This window comes from Pimephales promelas, chromosome 1 (assembly GCF_988280905.1).
Source record: "Pimephales promelas chromosome 1, fPimPro1.hap1.1, whole genome shotgun sequence".
NCBI lineage: Eukaryota > Metazoa > Chordata > Actinopteri > Cypriniformes > Leuciscidae > Pimephales > Pimephales promelas.
Genome location: NC_142769.1, coordinates 7,454,237 through 7,472,739, shown reverse-complemented (window position 1 = coordinate 7,472,739; position 18,503 = coordinate 7,454,237). Strand labels below are relative to the sequence as shown.

At 36.6% G+C, this 18,503-nt stretch overlaps 1 protein-coding gene across 4 annotated transcripts in view; it reads left to right on the top strand.

Moving 5' to 3' along the window:
• Window positions 1–18,503, top strand: part of kcnip4a (potassium voltage-gated channel interacting protein 4a) — a 216,254-nt gene that overhangs the window by 60,422 nt on the left and 137,329 nt on the right. The window contains exon 1 of one of the 4 annotated variants that reach the window (XM_039669727.2): window positions 12,070–12,460. The exons of the other annotated variants lie outside the window; for them this stretch is intronic. Coding sequence (XP_039525661.1) covers window positions 12,376–12,460 — 85 coding nt within the window. The 5' untranslated portion in view covers window positions 12,070–12,375. Of the gene's footprint in view, window positions 1–12,069; window positions 12,461–18,503 lie in introns of those variants that run through there. 4 annotated transcript variants of the gene reach the window in all.

The following is an 18,503-nucleotide window of genomic DNA, read 5'->3' as shown; positions in this document are numbered from 1 at the left end:
AATAAGTTTACTTGTAGTTGCCAAGTTACTTATAGTCAGTTGAATGAATGTGTGTGTGTTAGCGCATATTAAGCTGACAGTCTACTAATAGTCTAATGACAGTTGGTTGACATGTAGTTGAAAAGTTACTTAAAGTTAGTAGAATGTCTAAAGTGGACTATCAAAATAAAGTGTTACCACAGTTTGCCTTCCACAGCTCGACAACAAACATGAGATATCATCTAACTTGTCTGCGTTAGGTTGCTCTGTCTGTTTTGAGATGGATATACAGTATCAACATATCAGAATTGGCATATCAGTTATGCACTTTATTTAGTTTCTGCTCTTAAACTGGTTTGTTTAATAAATATTCTTTTTTTATGAAAGTGGATGTGCCTTATGTTTATTAAGAGTAAAAGCTTTCGTGTCTCAGCCGCGAATTAAGCTGAGCTTAAATGTTTTTCTACTAGAGTAAAACGTCTTTCAAAACTGTAAGGGTCTACTTTTATTTGTGTAAACTCACAATATCAAGAAAACGTTGTGCCTTTTGTAGAATAAAGAAAACACGCAGGATGTGCTATCTGCTGTCTCCCTGGCATCACAAAAATGAACTGAAACTTAACGTATAGGCCAATTGTCTCTCAGACAATCGAACCAATAAACGAACCAATTCAACCAATCCGTTTGTTATGTAATCCACTTCTCTCTCTATAGGCACGTTCACTATTCTGCGGAGATGACGAGTCGGCATCGCAGGTTTATCTTTGCAGCCGACACAGAAACTACTAGTTTATTATTTATTTATTTATTTTTTTACATTTTTTTTAAATTCTTAATTAAGCTTTACATAAATAGAACAATTAACAGCAATATGATATGTTGAAACAAGACTTCACATTGCCCTCATTCCTGAATGTTACAAATACGTTAAAAATAAGTGACCAAATACATTAAAAAAGAGATGTAAACATATTAATACACAGCCCATTCTCATCCCAAGGTGTCATATACCTACGCTATCTCACGACCAATTCGTACGAATTCGTACGAGTGATTCAAAAGTGGCTAATTCGTAATAATTCATACGACCTCACTCGTACGAATTTGTACGATTTGTCTAAACCCACGTGACGGTTATGCTTAGGGGCGGGGTCAGGGGTAGGTCATTCATACGAATTCATACGAATTGGCTAATTCGTAAAATATGTACGATTTAGCAAAATCGTACTAATTTGTACGAGTGAAGTCGTACGAATTGTTATGAATTAGCCACCTCGTAAAATTCGTACGAATTCCTGTGAGATCGGGTTGCATATACTGACGCTTTTGCCAATACGTAGACATCCAACGCACATGGCACCCTTTAGCGTCAACATGAGACGCAGATATATATATGGGGGAGAAGGCGCCTCCTAGTGGTCTAACCCTAACCCTACCCCAGACCTAAACCTACCCATAACCGAAGCGTGTTATATTGACGCTAAAGGGTGCCATGTGCGCTGGATGTCTACGCATTGGCAGAAGCGTCGTATATGACGCCTTGGGATGAGAACGCGTTCGAATACATAAACATGGGAAAAGAGAAAAATAAAATACAATTAAATGAGTAAATAAAATTAACTTGATAAGAATGCATACAAATTATGCATACGTATTACATGTCATATACACCTATAAATACACGCATATGTAAAGATAAACTATATGTACATGTATAACATACATGTGTGCAATATTAAATACACACATATATATATACAAGCATATATAGATTCATAGCCGCTACTTGTCTATGCAATTTGGGCAGGAGCATTGTCTTGTTGAAAAATGACATCTGACCATCCCTCTTTAGATAACAACTTTTCTGTTGTGGGAAGCAAGCCATTCTGCAATATTCTCCTGTACCCCAAAGCGTTAAATTACTTTTCACAATGAAGAAGCTCACCAATAGCAGCATCTAAAAAGGCTCTCCACACAATGACAGCTCTTCCTCCATGCTTCACGGTGCTAGAGATGCATTTATTATTATATCTCTCAGCAGATTTCCGATGACACCGCTCTGGAGAATCACCATGCAACTTGTTTTTGTGATTCATCACTCCACACAAATCTGCTGAACCAGTCTCAATCAATTTATATTCTGCTAAAAAAACAAAACTGTCTTCCATGTTTTTCTGAGTTTTCTCACTAGCATATTTGCTAACCTATACGTTAATGCAAACATATTTGCTTATCTTTATGAAAAAGTACTTTAGCATACTTTTAAATAGGGTAATTGTGGAAAAAAATATGCTTTAAAAGAAAACACTTAAAACAATAGTTCACCCAAAAATGAAAATTTGTCATTTACTCACCCACAAGTTGTTCCTGTATGATTTCCTTTCTTCTGCTGAACACAAAAAGATACTTTAAAGAAGGTTGGTAATTAAACAGTTGTGGACCCCATTGACTTCTATAGTAGGAAAAAATATATGGAAGTCAATGGGGACCAGCAACTGTTTAATTACCAAACTTCTTTTGTGTTCAGAAGAACAAAGGAAATCATACAGGAACAACTTGTGGGTTAGTAAATGACAAATTTTCGTTTTTGGGTGAACTATTGTTTTAAGTGTTTTCTTTTAAAGCATATTTTTTCCACAATTGCCCTATTTAAAAGTATGCTAAAGTACTTTTTCATAAGGATAAGCAAATATTTTTGCATTAACGCAAAAACACAGACCAAATACAGGCTATAGGGGAACTAATATTAATGCTAAAAAAACCTCAGAAAGTGAAAATTTCATGTCAGGGGACCTTTAAATAACACACCGTTAAAATTATAATCAAGCACTTTATATGTGCCTCAGGGTGTTGGTCAACACATCCAAATAAGTTCTTGTTAAAGATAAACAAAAAATTATTAAAAACATAGGCTACTGTTTCTAATGTAGTTTAAAGTTAATGTTTAAATTGACATTTCATTAGTGCACATTTTAAAAGTCTACTTTAGTGTGTTTAGAAGCAATGAAAGTCTTCTGCAAGTGTATAGTCTTTCAAAAAAGGTTTGAGGGTAAAACACATACAATTAAGCGCACGTTTTCCACAAGGGTATGTGTGGAATATTTTAATCTTGAATCATTAAAGTAATCTGACTATTGGTGATTTTAGAAAAAATGAAAAGGAGAAATATTAGTGATTAATTAGTGTTTTGGCTAGAATGTGTGCAATGGCATTAGTCCTTTTTGATATAGCGTTGTGTGTGTGCTCGTGTGAGCAGGTGCGTGCGGGGGGAGGAATTCAAAGAGGTGCGGAAGCTAGTTCTCGCACACGCCAGGAGCTGGCGGATACTCTTCATAGCAAGTCTATCACTCAAGTTGTGTGTGAGGCATGTCTGCAGCTCCTCAAAAGCTGCCTGGATTTGAATTGAACGCAGATTGATCGTTTCAGAGGGTTGCGTAGCAGCTGCTAATTGCTAATGAGGAACATTTGCAGTTGCATGCTTAGGTCTGGTCTGAATTAGACCGATACAGGCTAAAAATAAAGCTGAACTGAGACATTTTCATAAAGCCTGTAGATGGCATTCATTTTAAAGCTCTTCCCTAAAATACACATTGTCTTATATTAGGCTACATATAATATACAGATAATATCTTGTCATGAATAATTGATTATAACTATAATACATCTTATAAAGACTCTCGGGACCTGACCGATATGGGGAATTTGCATAGGCTATAATAATTAATAATTGATAATTAACAATTATTCAAACAGGTTTGGATCTGATCAGCCTTACATGTTATTAAATCTCCCAATAAGGGATATGTTACCCGCATCTGTAGCCTATGTGTATCTCGGTAATTAACCACAAGGTGATTGCAATTAATTACATAGATCACGTTTTACAGACAGGTAAAAATGAGCTCAATTGTATATCAATATTCAACTAGAAAAAAAAGTTTGATGACACAAACTTTAAGTTGGCTTGAGAAAGCCGGACCAGAGCGTTTGAAGAATTTTGAAGTTTGAATTAAGTTGGAAAAAGATGGAATTAGAAATAAAGAAAGAAAGAAAGAAAGATGGATAGATTAGTTAGAAAGATAGATAGATAGATAGATAGATGTTATTGACAAGAAGCTAACATGATTAACATGTAGCTAGCATCATGCTAGCATAATTAGCATGTAGCTAGCATCATGCTAGCATGATTAACATGTAGCTAGCATCATAATAACATGATTAGCATGTTGCTAGCATCATGCTAGCATGTTTTTAGCAAGAAGCTAGCATGATTAGCATGTAGCTAGCATCATGCTAGCATGTTTTTAGCAAGAAGCTAGCATGATTAGCATGTAGCTAGCATCATGCTAGCATGATTAACATGTTGCTAGCAAGAAGCTAGCATGATTAGCATGTAGCTAGCATCATGCTAGCATGTTTTTAGCAAGAAGTTAGCATGATTAGCATGTAGCTAGCATCATGCTAGCATGATTACCATGTAGCTAGCATCATGTTAGCATGATTAGCATGTTGCTAGCAAGAAGCTAGCATGATTAGCATGTAGCTATCATCATGCTAGCATGATTAGCATGTAGCTAGCATCATGCTAGCGTGTTATTAGCAAGAAGCTAGCAAATATACAGATAATATCTTGTCATGAATTATTGATTATAACTATAATACATCTTATAAAGACTCTCGGGACCTGACCGATATGGGGAATTTGCATAGGCTATAATAATTAATAATTGATAATTACCAATTATTCAAACAGGTTTGGATCTGATCAGCCTTACATGTTATTAAATCTCCCAATAAGGGATATGTTACCCGCTGTAGCCTATGTGTATCTCGGTAATTAACCACAAGGTGATTGCAATTAATTACATAGATCACGTTTTACAGACAGGTGAAAATGAGCTCAATTGTATATCAATATGGCTGTTTACACGGAAACGATTCTGAAGAGTAAACGCTAAAGTGGCGTTGCGTCATCTTTTTTTTATTCTGCGTTTAGACGAGCGTTTTGTGTGGGAATTCGCGTGCAAATGGAGACGCAAAAGTGTGTGAAATTCAATGTAGTATGCACTTCAGGCGGCTAGGAGTGCATACTACAACAACGCCAAGTCCACGCGCCTGCGTACAACTTTCACCGTCAAGCAGACTTTTGCGTTTTTACCGTTAAACACGGGAACGCGGCGGTGGAGCGATTTCAAGATTTCCACTCTGGAGGTGGTTTCGCTTTTTTGCGTTTTTGAGCCTCAAAAACGCCGTTGCCGTGTAAACGAAAGGCACATCCGATAAAATATTTTTACGTTTTCACCCGCGAGCGTTCTCGTGTAAACAGGGCAAAATAGGTCGATATGTTTATTTTAGTAGGCTAAGTCAAAATGTAATACATTTTAAATTGCAATTAACATGTAATGTGTGCAGAAACATTATACATTCAGTTCTTAATGAAGTTTATTCTTTTAAAGTATATTATTTCCATAAAAAGGACTCTTTTTTGAAAAAGTGTGTACTTTTTTATTAATTCTGAATGGAAATCTAATGAAGCTGCTTTACTGACCTTTCAAAGCACCCAGTAAAGCTTGATAGTAAAATGCCACACGCCTCTTTGGATTTAAAACATGAAGAAATTAATGTAGATGAATTATCGCTAAGGTCATATCAAACGTGTAGCTGGGAACTGCACTGCAGTGACAGTGTGCACACATTGTAGCATAATCTGTATGGAAAATCTGTTCTCTTTGCATTCACCCACATTTTTCTCTCTTGTCACAACAACCCAGAGCTCCTTTCAGAATAACACGCCTCTTTGCGGAAACAGCGTTCCTATTTGAGAGCACCAGGGACAGAGAGGGGTCTAAATCTTCTGCGAGTCACTCGTCTAAAAGAAAATCTTGGTTTTGGAGTGTTCTTCCGGAAATAGGCCTGTCTGAAGCAGAAGTGACCAATGGGAATCAACTATTCTTTCATATACAAAACAAGACGTTTCATCTGTCATCTAAATGGCTAGAGCTGGTATAATGAACCGCAGATTCCTCTGGAATGTTAAGGAAAGTATTATATACACAAAAAGATCATTTATTTATTTATTTTTTACAGTAACACCAGAAATAAGGTTTTGATGGATCGATGACTGATAATTGCACAGAAGTGGAAAAAGTGGGACGATTTATTTGAAAATTAAGCTGCGATTCACATTCAAAATTAGTTTATTTTACACATGAAGGGAAAACAATTAAGCGTTTTAGCTCTCAGGCCGCCTTCAGTGTGAGATAATCTAATATCTCCACCTATTTATACAATTAATTCTTTGTTGACAAACAAATTAACATGCAGGTTTAATTGATGCTAATATGGTTGAAATCCCCAAAATCCTCAACTTACTATAAAATTACAATTATCAATTACAAGTATCATCAATCAGCCATGACAATATACACTTTCTAGATATGTTAAAGAGCCCATTTCAATCATTGTATCCCTTAACTCACCTTTGATCACTAAAATGACATTTGATGATATTTAAATGAAAAATATATATATTTTCTAAATCCTTGGAAAAAAATCTCGAATAACTCTACACCCTTGCCTCATTTAATATTCGCGGTTGTCTAAATATATATAAATTAGCCCCGCCTCCACTAACTCACATCAGCTCAGAGATCCACTCGTCAACGATCACACGTTGACGTGATTGGTTACAAGGTAGTTTGTGACGGCATGAAACACCAGCTGTCTTTGGTTCACTGCAGTTTTAAAGGGGTCATATAATGCCATTTTTGTACAAGTTAATATGAATCTTTAGGGTCTAAATGAAAACTTTTTAATATACTTTTATTAAAAATTCTCATTAGTATTTTAAGAAAACACTAATTTTACCTGGTCAAATGGCTCCAAAGCTTCATTAAGTTTCATCTCGTCATCACCACTAATAAACACGCAGGAGATTGTAGAAGTAATCAGAGGATACCGCAACCTCTACACAAAAATGCAAACAAGACCAAACCCAGAACTGAGGAAACTCAGACTTAAAGGCACAATATGTAAGTTTCCCCACTAAAGGGCGCTTATTCAAAACAAAGGCGTAGCTTGATGTCATGAATGAGCATGGGATCCTGGGAGTTGTCGTCTTGACTCTTCACCTCCACAGCCTACACTGTAAAAAATAAACCGTAAATTTGACGGTAAAAAACCGGCAGCTGTGGTTGCGTGAACTTTACCGTTAAAAATACGGTAGGAATGTTAATGGTTTTACAGATTTACCTTAAAATTTACAGTAATAAACCGCGATTTATTTTCTGATAAAATGTGGATTTACCAACTTATTGCTGTATTGATATCTGTTTTAGACCATTGTAATACACTGACAACCAACAATCATAACAGCAGTGATGAGTTACATGAGCAATCACAGCTCATCACAAGTGAACACTTGTATATAGCAATACTTATGTAAAGAAGCTGCACAGTGTCATTCACACAAACATTAAGCACCATCATGGTAACACACATGAAATTAAAAAAATGCAATAAACATTAATTTAACAACATCAAATGTAACATAAAACCCTAATGTACATAACTGATTAGAAAAAAAAAAACAATAAAACTATGAGGAACCAAAAATACATCAAATGTCAAGTGTCACACAGGGAATTGTGGGAATGTCAATTTACGTTTTTTTCACTGTAAATTATACAATGAGTTGTTCTTTTTCACGTTCAAAAACTGTAAATTTAACGGTATTTTACTGTAAAAATGTATCACAGTTATTTACCATGTATAGTACGGAAACTTTCTGTTTACCAATTAACAGTTTTGCACTGTAGCATTTTTACAGTCTTTTACCGTTAAAATCATGGTTATTTTTTACAGTGTATGGAAAGAAATCCGGTGGACTCGATCAGAAATCATGTATTCATGTATATCATGTTAACCAAAAGTGAGAGAGTGAATGTTAATGAGAGAGACCCCCGCGAAACACTGGTCTGAGCGTTTGTTATGCCTGTGCTGCCGTCGCTCACTTCAGCTCTTTTAGTTGCGTATGTGGGGTAACGCTGCTCTGTTTTACATGGTTAAAACCATCATACTAAATACATTTGAGTAAAGTTGTTATAAACGTGACTGCGCGTTCTCTAGGTGGCTGGTATGAGAGACTTGTTGCACTTTGCAGTAATCTAGATCGATATTAGAAAATAACGGATGACTGTTGCTAAATGACATGCAATTTATTTGATAATATATTTTATGATGGAGATTTTTAATCTAAAAATCTTACATATTGTGCCTTTAAACTCATGGGGAGAGTAATTAAGGATAAAATGGATAAATGGATAAAACTGGAACAACACAGTGAAAACCAAAGTGTGGGGCCGTTTACACAACACAGTCTCTAACTGAAACCTGCTTATTAACACGACAACTACAGTTTGGGGGCCTGAAAACGCAAAATTTAGATTTTTAAAAATGATACAATTATTGTCTCTGTGTAAGCTACAAACATGTGAATTTGTGAAAACGGTGACATCATGCACATGCGTAGGCACATAGCGTTTCTTTACAAAGTGACATCGCCAACTACTGGCCTGGAAGCATTATACAACGCGTTTAATCATTTTCGCAGTGTGAGTGGGATCATTTTAACATTGTTCAAAAGAAAAACGTTTCTATTTTTAATATTGTCTAAAGACGTAACCTAAAACTAAACATTATCATTACATTCTTTAAACGGCAACTTAAATGTGGTTTTGTGCATCCCAAATATTATATTATAATAGCATAGTGGTGCACTTTTATGGTGCTTTAAATGAGTTGTTTTGTTGCTGTTGTTGTTGTTCTTGCTGGAGCTTGACAATTCATTTACCATTAATTATTGTATGCGTAACATTTCTTCAAAAGTGTATTTTTTTTCATAAGAAAAAAAAAGAAAATAACATAAATGGGTTTATGACATGGGCGAGTAAATGAATGTCAATTTTCATATTTTGAATGACCTTTTTTTAAATATATATTCAGTTTTTAGTAATTATGTTAAGAGCTTTCCTTTCCTCAGAGATTTTTTGAATATTTCTTTTTAGCTTTAAATGAGACATTATAGTACTTTTTCAGCTTTTTTCAGACATTTTCATTTGTAACAACAATTAAGAGTTCTCAATGCCATAATAAAATAAAAGCTCATTCTCATTACAGATAATTTATGTTTTAAACCATATACTGTTAATACATTGCTGCAATGTTTGTTGTACTGCCTTTCATGTATGCAGCTTTAAACAATAATAATAAAATATCTATATAGAGGGTATGCGCGTGACGTCACCGTTGGCCGAACTGTGCCTGCAGTTACTCACAGTGAGTGGGCAAAAAGACTGAGCGGCTGTATTTTTTTTCAGCGTGAATGCCGCGAAAAACAAACACAACACATAAAAAATGGGAAAGAGCTTTGCGATTGACTGTACAACTAGATTTGACAAAAAAAATCAGGTATATTTTTACAGACTGCTAGAAAGAGGAGCAAATGGATCGCTGCAAATCACAGAAACAACCGCACTCCAGTCAGCGAAAGGTGGATTTGCAGTTATCATTTTGACCCCGTTTACACCTGGTATTAAAATGCGATCTGTATCCAGATAAGTTATCCGGATAATAAAAAACGCATGTTAATGCAAGGTGTAAACGCGTTGTGATCGGATCGTGATCGGATCTGCCTGACCACATCTGGAGGTAGTCTGGCTCGCATTGTGTCCGGATCTTTACTAGGTGTAAACGCAATCTGGTTGTTGAAACCACATATGTATATTTTACTCCTCCCAAAAATGCTAAAAAATAAACGAGTGAGAGCGTGTTATATAGGCTAGGCTATATGTCATGTTATAGCTAGTCAGATGCGACACGCATCACCGCAGATGAGCAGCTGAGCGTCAACGTGCAAACACATCGCAAATAAAAGTGAAAGTAAGTCACAGACGCAGTTAACACATCTTCAAGTAAAGAAACGAAATTATCTTACCAGGCCTGTTGCCACTCTCTCTTATTGATGTCTCTGATTTGGAAAATAGCTGATGATCAATAAAATGCCGCTCAGATCTGTTGCTTTTGGTGGCGTGTGCAATCCAATAAATCTGCATATAACGCAGGAGGTGAAGATCGGATTTATATCCGTTTTGCAAAAACACATTTATGTGGCCAGGTGTAAATGGAATCAGTACTTATTATCCGGATAACTTATCTGGATACAGATCGCATTTTAATACCAGGTGTAAACGGGGTCTTTGTGTCAATATGCTGAATTAAGCTGTAAAACCATACCCATATATTTTGTATTGTTATATACTGTTTATTAACAACTCATAAATTAAATATTTATCATTGCATATTCTGCATTATTGGATGTTTTTTTTTTTAATAAACACTGACCAAAAAAAAAGATTTTTGGGCTGGACGATATGATGATATTATGAAAGCGCTTGACTTGACTTGACTTGATATATATATATATATATATATATATGTGTGTGTGTGTGTGTGTGTGTATATATATATACTATATATATATATATATATATATATATATATATATATATATATCAAGTCAAGTCAAGTCAAGCGCTTTCATAATATCATCATATCGTCCAGCCCAAAAATCTTTTTTTTTGGTCAGTGTTTATATATATGTGTGTGTGTGTGTGTATATATATATACTGTATATATATATATATATATATATATATATATATATATATATATATATATATATATATATATATATACTGTATATACTGTATATAACACTGATATAAGTGATCACCCGGATTTAGACCTACCTATATTGTATTTATATAAAGCGTTCACAGGCAAATTTGCTTTATGTTTAGGTCTATATTGCTTTTATTTCCCCGGTGTCGAAATCAGGCAAACATAAATGTCAGGCAACACGATTCCTGGCTGCATGTCAATATCCATGGATTACTGGATCATTAGTGAGTTGTAAGGAACACTATATTGAGTGCAACATTTAGTTTAAATTGATAAAATTGTTAGTCGCATTTTCCCCTATACAATCCAGTCCCGCATCAGATCTTTTGCCACTCAGTCAGGTTGTTTCGGCGGGAAAGCATTGACGTCAATGCATTCCCTCTATACCTTATGTGCCAGAGAAACAACCGCGCAGACATCTTTAGAATTTTGTCTTAGAAATTCCATTTTTGCGGTAGCTCTGTATATTTATGGCATCACTGTCGTAATTAGCCAGTGAAGTGGACTTACTCGTAGAGTTAACAAAAGTTATTGTAATGTTTGAAGGAAGTCTTTAAAATGATCAGCTCACTCAAAAATCCGTAAGATCTCACCTTCATGCTGTGGAAACACAAACCAGGAGACCGAACACGACGATCACCACTTTGAAAAGAGGCGGGGCTACATAAGGTCTATACCAATCTTATCTTTGACTTTTATTTTGGAATAAAATGTTACCTAGAGCTGTTTTCATGGACGAGTCCCAGTCTTTTGATGTGGCTTTGTAAAAGTACCTCAGGCTGTGAGTCATCAGGACTGACCTTATGAACTCCACCTTTATTTCTACCATCTAAACACCTGTCGTTGGAAAATGTCAGGGTGTTTCCCATTAGTTTTAACCTCTCTCTCTCTCTGCGTTTCTTTATATTGCCGTCTGTTGCTTTGCTTCACGTTGCTCTTCTTCACACCTCAGTCCCTTTGTCTTTCTGTCCAGATCTCTTTACACTTGCCTTCTTTGCACCTTGACCTTTATCTCCCTTCCCCATGTCTCCGTCCTATTCACTTTCTCTCAGGCAAGAGCAGGCTGTCTCCATGGTCTTTCTTATCTTTAACCTCGCCGTCCCTCCCTTTCTCCATTTCTTCCACTTTTTTGTTAAATCCTTCACTCTCAATGCCGTGAAGCGGTGTAGCATTGCAACTGGCAACACGACAGTCCCATAATCACCTGTCAATGCTGATTCCTTCTCTTTTTTCACCTCTCCTGCCCCTCCTCCTCATCGCTCTCTCTCTCTCTTCGCTCTGAGGCCACGCTGGCACCGCCTTCCCAGAAACGGTCGTGGAGGTTGAAACAGCCACAGATGGTGCTGAGACACACAAGCAGCCACTCTACTACCAATGTGTGTGTGTGTGTGTGTGTGACCGAAAGAGTGTGAACGGCTAAGAGGAGACCGATTAGAAGGGAGCGCTCAGCACCTCTGGGACCCCTGAGCGCTCCAGAGGAAATATTTATGACCCAACGGCAGTAAGTGACCCCCCTCGCGCGGCTCCGCATGAGCCGACTCTCGCAGACGCACGAGCTGAGCAGGTTCGGGCAGGAGCGCAGCCACGGGGAGGAAGTTTTCCTCTGTCTACAAACCTTTTGAGGATAAAACTGCGGGAAGAGAGACAAACCTCAGCATGAGCTGCAGGAAGAGATGCAAGAGGGAGATTCTGAAGTTTGCTCAGTACCTCTTCAGACTTATTACCGGCACACTCAATGCAGGTAAAATTGGACATTTTCTCCTTCCAAAGTTTTTGATCAGGTTTGCTCTTTGTTGGATTTGCAATGGGGGATAAAATACTTTGGTGCAATCTAGCATTATACAATATTGATGTGGAAGTTGAGGCAGTGCAGCTCAAACAACCTGCAGCCATGTTTTGACCTTTTGGTAATATCTATCTATCTATCTTCTCCTTCCTTATCTCCTTAATCATGTCAATTAATCCAAGTCAACCGGCAATTAGGAGGAGGCAAACAAATTTTCCCCATCATTTGGCAAATATTAATTGATGTGTCAGCTGTTTCAAGGAGAGATGGGCTCTTCCTTGTGGATTGCAGCAAATTTAGTCATGTTGTCCTTGAGTATCCTGCTGTTGTTTTCCCAGTGTGTCTACAAATAATGTCAAATTGTGTGGAGATAATTTGGGCAGTGAGCCATATTTCTGAAATGAATCGGAAATCAGCAATGCATCAAAACAAGTGCATGTAGGGAGTATGCTGGCCTTTTGTCAAGATATGTTTTGCATTTGCAATGTGAAAAAAATGTCATTTGAAATATTTTGAAGGAATAACCTGACGGACTCATTATTACAAAATGTTTGTTCGAGTTTTTCTCTTTGCACTCGATATGTTCATTTAACACCTCAGTACGAGCGAGTTTTGTTTTTGCTAACCCAAGCATTGGATTCATCCGATTTGACAAGTTTATTTGTTCACTCGTTCCCTTTCTTTATTTCCCATTTATTGATTATCGTGTATCTGTTGTGTTTGTGAGGAGTGCATCTCTGCAGCATCTGAATGTGTGGGTGCGTTTGACAACAAAGACCACGGATGGAAAAGCTTGGCATGCGTTGCTTTGAAGGTCTTATTTTTTATGAATATGATGCATTAGAATGTGTTGTGTACATAAATGGAGACCTGCAGTGAAGACTTGACTACTGCTGGCGGACTGGTTTAAGTAGATTTCTGTAGGCGGGACTGATGTAGGCTAGTGTTTGATCATAATCACAAAACTTTCCCTCATTAAAGGGATAGTTCACTTTGAAATTAATTTTTGACATGTTTTAGCTTACCTCAAGAGCATCCAAGATGTAGGTGTCTTTGTTTCCACAGTATTTTCAATTTTGATATTTTTCGGTCAAACCGTTGTTGTCTATCAGTCGTATAATGCAGGCTTAGGGGGTCCACCCTTGGTTCACCTCTTAAGAGCATGCACAGTTTGTGAAGATCTAAACCTATTTAGACATACAGGAAACCGCAATGGAAGACGATTTCGATATATCTAAATATGTTTAGTGAAAGGTAAAACTTCCGAAATCTCTGCGTAAACAATGAGTGACGTACACGCGCGAGAGAGCGCTTCATATCAGTTGGACATGGCTGTGATTACAAGAGGTAAAAACGATATAAAGTCTGTTTGTTTTCTCACACAAACTGCTCGTTTCGTGTCTTAGGCCATCAATGTGTACTTACACTTATGAGTCATTAAATCATGTTTAATTTGGACTTCTCTGTGCATGCTTTTAAGAGGTGAACTGAGGTTGGACCCCCTAAATCTGCATTATATGACTGATAGACAACAACAGTTTTACCGAAAAATATCAAAATTGTAAATACTGTGGAAACAAGGATGCCTACAGCTTGGATTCTCTTGAGGTAAGCTAAAACATATCAAAAATTTATTTCACAGTGAACTATCCCTTTAAATGGTTGGTTTTCATCGACTTCTCTTCAGCTTTTAATTGTATCCAACCACATATTTTAGCAGGGATTCTGAAAGGTACATTTAATATAGATCCTTGTCTTATTTGTTGGTTGATGAATTTCTTAACTAATAGGTCTCAACGAGTAAGAGTGAATAGTATGCTATCTGATGTTCTCCGTTCTTCCTCCGGCTCCCCTCAGGGCTGCGTCCTCTCCGCGATCCTATTTATTTTATACACAAACGCATGCCAAAGCCGGCATACTGGGCGTCATATCATTAAGTTTGCCGACGACTCGGTAATAGTGTCATTGCTGACGCATAACGACCCTGAGCATGGCGCTATTTTTAAATGATTTTACAGAGTGGTGTAAATCGTCTTTCATTAAGATTAATGAAACAAAAACTAAAGAAATGCTGATCGATTTTAGCACAAATCCTCACGCCGTCTCTTCTACTCTTATTAATGACCAAGCTATAGAAGTGGTGAAACAATATAAATACCTAGGCATTATCATTGATGACAAACTCACTTTTGAGCCACAGGTTGACGCCATCTGTAAGAAATCACATCAACGTATGTTTTTTTTTATCGTAAACTTCGCAATTTTAATGTCGATAATACTTTTATGAGGATGTTTTATTGTTGCTTTATTGAATCTATCCTTTCTTTTGCTCTTGTGAGCTGGTTTGGGTCCATCACACTCAAAAATAGAAATAGGCTGCAATATTTAGTGAAAGTGTGTGGCAAAATTTCTAATAACCATTTGTCTGATATAAAAGTCATATACGAGACAAGGACCCTTAAGAAGGCACAATCGATATTGGCCGACCCTAGTCACCCCTTGAACAGTTGTTTCATCTTATTGCCGTCGGGCCGCAGATTCAGTTTACATAAATGCAAGACAAATAGACATAAAAATTATTTTGTCCCTTCAGCTATAGGCCTTTGTAACAAGTCAATATAAGTTGTAGATCCTTGTTTAGCATGTAATTGTTTAGGTGTTTTAAACTTTATTTTTATTTATTACTGTTCGTACGGCTGCTGTCATAAGCAGCGGCACAACAAATTACCCCTCGGGGTTAATAAAGACTCCTTGAACCTTAAGTATTGTTGTTTGGGGTGATGTGTTGATAGAAGGCATGTCTTTGGTGTTTGTGACAAGTCATTATTTACTTTTTTTATGTTAGTCAAGCAGTTATGTTAGATACCATTGATTATAATCTGAAAAATCTGTGTGTTCCTTTAAGATTATATATAGACTATTCTCTTTTCATTCTCTTTTTAATGATATAGACTATTTCCTATAAAGATATATGCTAGTTACTGAGCAGAAATGCTTAATTTTCATTTTAGGGTGGACTATCCATTTAAGTCATCCTTTACTCATCCTGGTGTTGTTCTAATGCCGTATTTCCTTTTCAGACCACAAAAGGAGAATATATATAAAATTGTATGTCCTGCTCACACTCGTCCATATAATGGCAGTGAATAGCGACCAGAATCACACATTTTTTTTAAAGTCGTAAAACTATCAGGGAATGATCTTATGCAACACATGCCATATATTCCAAGTGTTCTGGGGGTATAGGATAGGGTAAGGCTGGGCGATATGGCCAAAAATATTATCACAATATTTTTTTTTTTAAATTCATCCCTTTATTAATTTACCTACCATTTAAGGAAATGCTCTCAATATACATTACTGTGCAAACGTCTTATGCACGCTTGTATTTCTGCATCAAAAAAATGGTTTTAAGCCAGATATATATTTTGCTGTAGTGTTTCAGTAGGAAATATCAATTTACCTTTTCCAAACTTTAATTTTGCCTTTAATTGTAACAATCCAGTGAGATTTCTGTATGCACAAGGAGTCTGTTAACAGCCGGTATGCTCTGATATCACCATTATCTGATTATCAGAGTTTGTCTGAGATTACATAAGGAATTACAGAATTAACTGAGACGGACTAAATCCAAAAGAACTGCGGCAACGTTTCCAAGACACTTGAAATTTTCCTCCATTTGTGATTTATATATGATATTGTTTTTCACCAAGCCTTACGATAGGGTAAAGCAAACCAAAATTGAATTTATTATCTACATGAACATCTTCCTTGGCCATTGGTCTTCTGTGCACGGAAATGTGAAGATGGCACCAAGTGGAACACAATCCATGAACTTTCGCCTCTGAGGTAAATATATACATTAGATATATTCATACAGCATTAAAAACGCACAAGGGTGAGTAAATTACTCAGTTGTCATTTTAGGGTGAACTATCTCTTTAAGACATTAAGGCTTCAGAGCAAAAATCTTGAATTAAGTTAATGCTTCTTACTCATTTGGTAAATAATTTTTCTTGTTTTAAGAATAAAACACAATAATTTCGTTTATACTCATAAAAAAATTAATTTATGATCGGTTCAGTAGTTTTGCATTGAATGCATGCTTATTCAATCTGTTCCATCATTATAAACAGTATTATATCATATTTTGTCTGGTGTTGCACACTCTTCCACTGAAAATCTTTATTAACAATGCTTAACATTTGCCAAGTAGAGATTTAATTGAGAGTCAAAAGCATGAAAAATTAATTAATCCAGATGTCAGCTGTTTTGTGATGATTACCAGGATAAATCAAACCTGCTGGAAAAAGGAACAAACCCAATGTGGGATAAAATGCTTAGTCACAGAAAATGACTTTTAATATTGATCGTCTGACAGACTGACAGCTTTTCTGACTCTAACTTGCTGGAGACCGTCTTTCTCCCTTGACTTGAAATCCTTGTTACGGTGCTGTATTGATTCGGCAGACAATCCGTCCAAACATGGTTGTAGAACAGTGTTCTTGTTCCTGTTAGTCTTTCTTTTCTCCGTTTACACTTAAAATAATAAATAATAAAAAGTTTATACAGATTTCAGACAGGTTTATAACAGGTCAAGTGGTAATTATTATGTCACAGGAAATTTGAATATGACCGTTAGCAAATAAATTATTTTGGTTGAATGCCAAAAACTGATTATCTTGTACTGTATCTAAGGAGCCATTTGTAATATCAATATATTCATGCTTACATTTCAGCCACCCTTGTGAAGGCAACACTATATCTTTTATCTTAGAAAGCAATGCACAGACACTGAATGCCAATCTGTTGCTCAACTGATCAGGATTGATCGATGCCCTGAAAGAATCAGTCCATTGTAAAGTCTGACCTGAGCCTGATTCTAATGAGATCTGACATAGAACACAGCCGAGGGACACTGGGAACTGCAATGCATACTAGGCCTATAGGAACTCACAAATCATCAACATTTTAGCAATATTGTTTGTTCAGCCTATTATGTTTGACTAGTTAGGACACCATTTGGGGAAATCTGTTGGTTTAACACGGTTTCTAATTCACATTTCTCAGTATTGTGACTCAAAGATCCAGTAAACTGTACTTTTTACCGTGAAGCAGTGTTGTAGTACTCGAGACTCGGACTCGTCTCGGACTCGGTCTCGAGACCATATTTTAATGGTGTTGGTCTTGTCATGGACTCGTGTGCATTTGGACTCGGAATTGACTCATACTCGAACATTTTTTTTTTTTAGGACTCTGACTTATTCCCGAGTCCACTCGAGTTCAATTCAAAATATTTTTCATGATTATTAATGTATTTAAAATATTTCTTTAAATTGATTGACACGCCCAGTGATTGGTGATTTTCTAGTGCGCAACTGCGCACGACAAATTGTAAAAATATTACTTTTAACACCACCTACTATGTGGCCTTTTTACCCTAAACTGATCATATTTTTTAAACTCTAAGTAAATTCAGTAAAAAAAAAAGGATTTCTCTAAGTAAATAAAAGTAAATTAAGTAATCAACCCTCACTGGTCTCGGTCTCGACTCAGACTCGACCGTCTCTGGTCTCGGACTCGACTCTCTATGGACTCGGTCTTGACTCGGACTCGGCTCTCTCTGGTCTCGGTCTCGACTCGGACTCGAGTGAGGTGGTCTCGACTACAACACTGCCGTGAAGTGTCTTTAAATATGTCACTGTCTTGATTAAAGATAATAAAGAAAATGAAATCCTTGTTTTATCTCACCAGCAGTAAACACCTCTTGCTATTTCATTGCTGTAAATTACTTTGAACACCCTATTACATTTTGTACCGTAAATGTCCCACAGAAAGGACAGTGCGAGCTGCATATTTCTTCAGGCTTTTGGACCCCGAAGACTGTGAATTAAATGGCTGACTTTCAAGCTACATGGAGCCAGAGGGCTGTGTCCATCTATTTGTCACATTGTGGCCTCGCTCTCACTGTCTAAACGCTCCAAATCTCTCTCTCTCT